General features: G+C 40.5%; 1 protein-coding gene across 1 annotated transcript in view; it reads right to left on the reverse strand.

Moving 5' to 3' along the window:
* The window catches only part of SCMH1 (Scm polycomb group protein homolog 1), a 170,052-nt gene extending 165,120 nt beyond the window's left edge, over window positions 1-4,932 (reverse strand). Inside the window, exon 1 of the mRNA XM_056123374.1 lies at window positions 4,854-4,932. Within this exon, the coding sequence (XP_055979349.1) occupies window positions 4,854-4,878 (25 nt within the window). The 5' untranslated portion in view covers window positions 4,879-4,932. The remainder of the gene's footprint in view (window positions 1-4,853) is intronic.
* Between the last annotated feature and the right edge of the window lie 1,068 nt (window positions 4,933-6,000).

A 6,000-nucleotide genomic window follows, 5' to 3' on the forward strand; every position in this document is an offset into this window, starting at 1 on the left:
CATTATCATCATTATGCCCTGATATTTGATCACGATCACGACCATCCTGTTGTTCATCGATTGCTTCGAGCAGGCCCCAGTAATGTCTCCTTCCTCCTAGCCCTGAGATTTTTTAAAAAGTGCCATATTAAAGGCTCTTTCAGGGTTAGGAGAATGAGACCCATCATTGTTACTGGTATTTGGCATATTGGGTACGCCACGGGGAGTTTGCCAGACTCTGTCGTGTGGGCAGGTTACATTTGGTAGCCTGCCATTTTGTCCAAAGTAAGAATGAAATCATCACGGTGCCTGAGATCTCCAAGCCTGCTCAGATCGGGGCTGAGCATCCGCCACCCAGATCCTCCATCTTCCAGTGGGCAGGGGTCACACCCACCAACTGGCCCCCTGGCGCTGTGTAATCCCATCAGCGGCCAAGACCGAGAGACTATAAAACCCAATTCCCGGAAGAGAACAGTGCAGAGTCTCCTGCCCCCGCGCCTGGCTGTCCTCGCTGGGGCCCCTTGGAGGGGAGTGGGTTGAGTTTCCCTCCCCACCCCGACCAGGGCTCCAGCAGCCGAAGACCTCCAGAACCAGCCACCACCATGCTGAGACCACTCTCCACACGTATGAAGGTACCGGCAGAGGAACAAAGGCATGCGGGTCCCGGGGCTGAGATCTCCAAGCCTGCTCAGATCGGGGCTGAGCATCCTCCACCCAAATCCTCCATATTCCAGTAGGCAGGGGTCACACCCACCAACTGGGCCCCTGGTGCCATGCAATGCCCTGATATGGTTGTACAAGGGATAGGGCAATTGCCTTGCAGGTGACTGTACTGAGTTAAATCCCTGGAACCCCACAAGGTCCCCCAATCCCTGTCAGGAGTAGCGCCTGTGCACATGGCCAAAAGCTGATGAGCACCAGCAGATGTGGCCCCAAAACAAACAAAAAATTTAGTTTGCTGACAATGTCTTTCCATTGTATTTCTATGTCCCTTCTTCTCAATCCAAAGCATTCCTGACATTTCATCTCTTTAGCTCTTGTTGACAAACTTGGTTAACGTGGAATTTTCTCATCTATCCTACTTATTAATAGGCCCTATTTTCACTGCATTATGATACATACTCATGCTTAATTAGCATTCCTCCTCTTTCCAGGGCTCTATTCAAAGTCTACCTCCTAAAGCAAAGATTGGAAAACATTTTTTAAAATAAAGCACTAGATAGTAAATATTTTTAGTTTTAAGATACATAAGGACCTTGTTTCACTTATTCAACTGTGCCACTTAAAATAAATCATTTGCAGATGATATATATGGAAAAACTCTAAAGACTCTATTTTAAAAAGCTATTGGGAACAATAAATAATTAAAGTAGCCAATTACAAAATCAATATGAAAAAATCACAATCACGATCATCCTGTTGTTCGTCGATTACCTCGAGCAGGCACCAGTAATGTCTCCTTCTTCCTAGCCCTGAGATTTTAAAAGAGCCACTTCAATGCTCTTTCAGGATTAGGAGAATGAGACCCATCATTGTCACTGGTGTTTGGCATATTCAGTATGACACGGGAAGTTTGCCAGACTCTGCCAAAAAATACGGTCCATTATTTTTAATATGAATATGTTTTGTTTTATTCACCAAGCTTTACAATCGTACAATGCTGTCAATGGGGGGCTTCGTGCACCCTGGGGTGTTTGTTTCCTCTGCCACTGTTCCTGGGTCCTTCTCTTCCTCCTGTGCCCCCGCTCAACTTTTCCCTCTACCCTCCCCGCCCCAGATCTACCAACCATGGTGGGTTCTGCTCCATAGATCAGTCCTTAGGTTCTATTGCTTTTGGTCATTTATTATTCCCTTAATCTGCCTCTTGATATCCCGTATATGAGAGAGATCATTCTGTGTCTGTCTCTCTCCCGACTACACTCAGCAGGATTCCCTCAAGTTCCATCCACGTAACATTCTTATGGGAAAATAATAAAGGAAGAGAAAAAGAAATTCAGAAAGAAATTCTATTCACAATTAACTCCCAAAAATAACCATGTGCCTAGGAACAAATTTAAATAAAGTGTTAAAAGACATGCATAATGAAAATTGTAATATACTCTTAAAAAACAAAACAAGAAGCTAAAGACAGTCCAGGTACATAAATAGGAAGAATTAATACAGTCAAATGCTCACATACAGACTTAAAGCAATCCCAATCAAAATTTCCATGACATTTCTGAAAGAAAGAAAACAAAAACTACTGTGACTTATATGGTCTCATTAAAGACTTCAAAAGGTTCTGGAAGACCTGAAGAAGAAAAATAAAATTGGAAAAATCCTGAAGGGGAAAAAAAGAAAGATCAGAAAAAAGAGTAATCTAAACTGACATGCCAAACACAGTAACAACAAAGTCTCCAATGGAGACGTTACTGGGCCCGCTCGAGCAAATCGATGATCAACGGGAGGGCCTTTACCTTTACCTTTTAAACTGTATGGTATTAGGATGAAATAGATACATAGATCAATGGGTCAATTCAGAAATAAACACACTTGACTATACTTTATTCATAGCAAAATGTGTAGGATAATACTATGGAGAATGGAGAGTCACTTAAACAAAAATGGTGCTGAATGAAAAAAATTGAACCATGACATAGAAAAGAATAAAACTAGATTATGTTCTAACTACATACATAAAAATAAATTCAAATTGGAATACAGACCTCAATTTAAAAATCTGAGACCATAAAATACTTAGTAGATAACAAATAGTGAAGCGTCCATGACATTAGCTTTAGAGGTATTTTTTGGGACTTGACACCAACAGCAAGGGAAATCAAAATGAAGATAAACAATTGGAAGTAATGAGGGGTATTGGGGAAGCTGGGTGAGGGAAGTAGGTACACTGATGATGAGTGTGGTATTGGAATTACATATATGGGAACCCCATCATTAACATATATGTAAACCATCATTAACACTATGTAAATCATAGTACCTCAACCAATGTTTTTAAGCTAAAAAATTTTTTTAAATTTGTAAGTCTACAACTGTACCTCATGATGTCTCACTAATAAAAATTTAAAAAATAAAATAAAATAATTTTTAAAAAATAATTGGGTATAACAGGAGGTTGTTAAGGACACAAAGACTATTTAAGTTCCAGCCTATGCTCACAAAGAACTTGCAGATCAGTGGGGCAGACAGCAATTTAAGTATCCACTCATAAGAATGCGATTTTGCTATAATAGAAATCTGCTTTACAAATTATTTTGGTATAATCCGTATTTATTTTCTGGGAAAACAGAAAAAAATGACGTTGTTTGGGGAACAGAGGAAAGTTGCACAGAGATGAAATTGAGCTAAGACTGTCAGGAAAAAAAATGAACATTTTTAAGCAAAGTAAGGTAAGGTAAAGGTAAAGGCCCTCCCGTTGATCGTCGATTTGCTCGAGCGGGCCCAGTAACGTCTCCATTGGAGACTTTGTTGTTACTGTGTCTGGCATAGCACAGTGGGTAGGGCGTCTGCCTTGCACGCAGCCAACATGGCCAACCCGGGTTCGATTCCTCCACCCCTCTTGGAGAGCCCGGCAAGCTACCGAGAGTATTCGATATGCCAGATAAGCAAAGTAAATACCGAACAAAGGCACCAAGACATGGAAACGGACCATGGTTTTGAACAACAGCCAATGGTTCATTTTGGACAGAGAGGGGGAGCATAGGGGGATCAAGATGAGATTTTAAAAAATAGATGTGACAGGAGCGGGGAGAAAAAGAAAGTATGTTTTCAGTATCTTGTGAAGATCCTATTTTCATACTAAGATAATAGAGATATACTTACATAATATTTGTATAATCTTGAGGCATGTGATTTTATCCTTAAGATTATATGCTTAATTGCTGAAAGTAAACTACAGACCAAACACAATTGCCACTCAATGCCTCTTTTGCAAACCACAACACCCAAAAGGAGAGAGAGAACAAAAGGGAATGCCCTGCCACAGAGGCAGGGTGGGATGGGGGGGATGGGGTGGGAGGGATGCTGGGATCCCTGGTGGTGGGAAATGGGTACTGGTGGAGGGATGGGTATTTGATCATTGTATAACTGAAACCCAGCACAAAATTTGTAAGTCTACAACTGTACCTCATGGTGTCTCACTAATAAAAATTTTAAAAATTTTTTAAAAAGATTACATGCTTAAGACATTCAACACCAAGATCTGATTTATTAATACTTTACATCCGGGAAAGTTCTAACTTTCTTCATAGAGTTTTACCTATATATGTCCAATGTTTATACAGCCTTCATACGTAAAAGCCCGTTAAATTCTGGTACTAATTATAAATTTTTGATGAAATGAAAATGGAAATATTTATTTTGTTTTAATTTTGCTTTAAGTCCACACCTGGCAAAACTCAGGGCTTTCTTCTGGCTTTGCACTCGGGAATTGGTGGTGCTCAGGGGACCATATGAGATGCCAAGGATGAAACCTGGTTGGCCACGTGTAAGTCAAGCGCCCTCCCCACTGTACTGGTATCTCTCTGGCCCCGAGAAGGGAACTATTTAGAAGTAAAATATCTAGAACTAAATCTTGTAGTACGCAGCAATAATATTTTTAATAAACATCTTACCGCTCATTGTTTCAGCAAAAATAGTGCTTACTTTGTTAGGCTCTCATATGAGGTCTGTATGAGAATATTATATGAAGAGCTCTGCAAGCTATCCAGAGCTACATAAGTGACATTCAGGATGTGTTAAAAATTTCATGTCAGTTTAAAATAAAGGATAAGACTCTTCATTTCTTTCATATCGCTTTCTGTGACGGACACATTCATACGCAGCTTCACAGAAGGTAATCCTCTATTCCATTATGTATAAATTTAGATTCTGACCTTTCCGTGGGTCTGATTTTTGCATGGTATCATCAGCTACACCAAATGGGAAATCGCTCCTCCTTAGCAAAATGGAAATCTGAAAGCAGAAGACAGGAAAATAATATAAAAATTTGAACTGCTATAGATCAAAGGAGACTTGCAATGAAATGATGTTTCTATCAGAGAAAACCACAGACTGGATACCCAGACAGTGTTTCCTGAGCGGCAACTTGGCTCGGTTTCCAATCTTTGTGATCCTTCCCTTAATTCTGTGGGCTCTGAACCCTTGCTTCAGTTCAAAGTAGAGCAGATCCGTAAACACTGACAGGCAAATTGGTGTGAATTTCCTAATTTAATCTAAGAATAATAGAATCCACATGAACTAAAATTATAAGACACTGATGAGTGACCGGGGACTTGAGAGGGTGGGGAGGAAGTTAGGACAGAGAAGAAACCACTATGGCAATGGCAGCTGGAAAGGATCACCCTGGACAAGAACCAAATACTGAAAAGTGGGAGAGAGAGAGAGAGAGAGAGAGAGAGAGAGAGAGAGAGAGAGAGAGAGAAGAAAATAGGCTAGGCTAGGGTAGGGGGTAGTAGAAGGGAAACTGGAGGCAGTGGTAGTGAGAAATGTACACTGGTGAAGGGAAGGGTGTTGGAACACTGTATGACTGAAATCCAGTTATGAACAACTTTGTAACTGTGTATCTCATGGTGTCACTGTCACTGTCACTGTCCTCCCGTTGTTCATCGATTTGCTCCAGCGGGCCCAGTAACATCTCCACTGGAGACTTTGTTGTTACTCTGATTCAATTAAAAAAAAGGAAATTGAAAAGAAAAAAGACACTGTTGAGATAAAGAATGCAAAGACCTCCTGTGCTCATGAACTAGAAGACAACTGTTCCGGTGGCAATCCTACCCCCAGTGATCTGCAGATACAATGCAGTCCCAGTGACTCTTCTTCCAGAAACATAAAAATGACAGTTTTGAGACTGTTCTTCGACTGCTGGGATTGGAATGTCTTTTTTTTTTACTTTTTATTTATTTATTTTATTTTTTAATTTTTATTAGTGAGACACCATGAAGTACAGTTGTAGACTTTTTAAAAAGATGGGCTAAAGGTGATAATGCATCACAAAACCTCCAGAAGGAAAGGCTGATGTGT

Source organism: Sorex fumeus, unplaced genomic scaffold (assembly GCF_029834395.1).
Source record: "Sorex fumeus unplaced genomic scaffold, SorFum_2.1 ptg000047l, whole genome shotgun sequence".
NCBI classification, from domain to species: Eukaryota; Metazoa; Chordata; class Mammalia; order Eulipotyphla; family Soricidae; genus Sorex; species Sorex fumeus.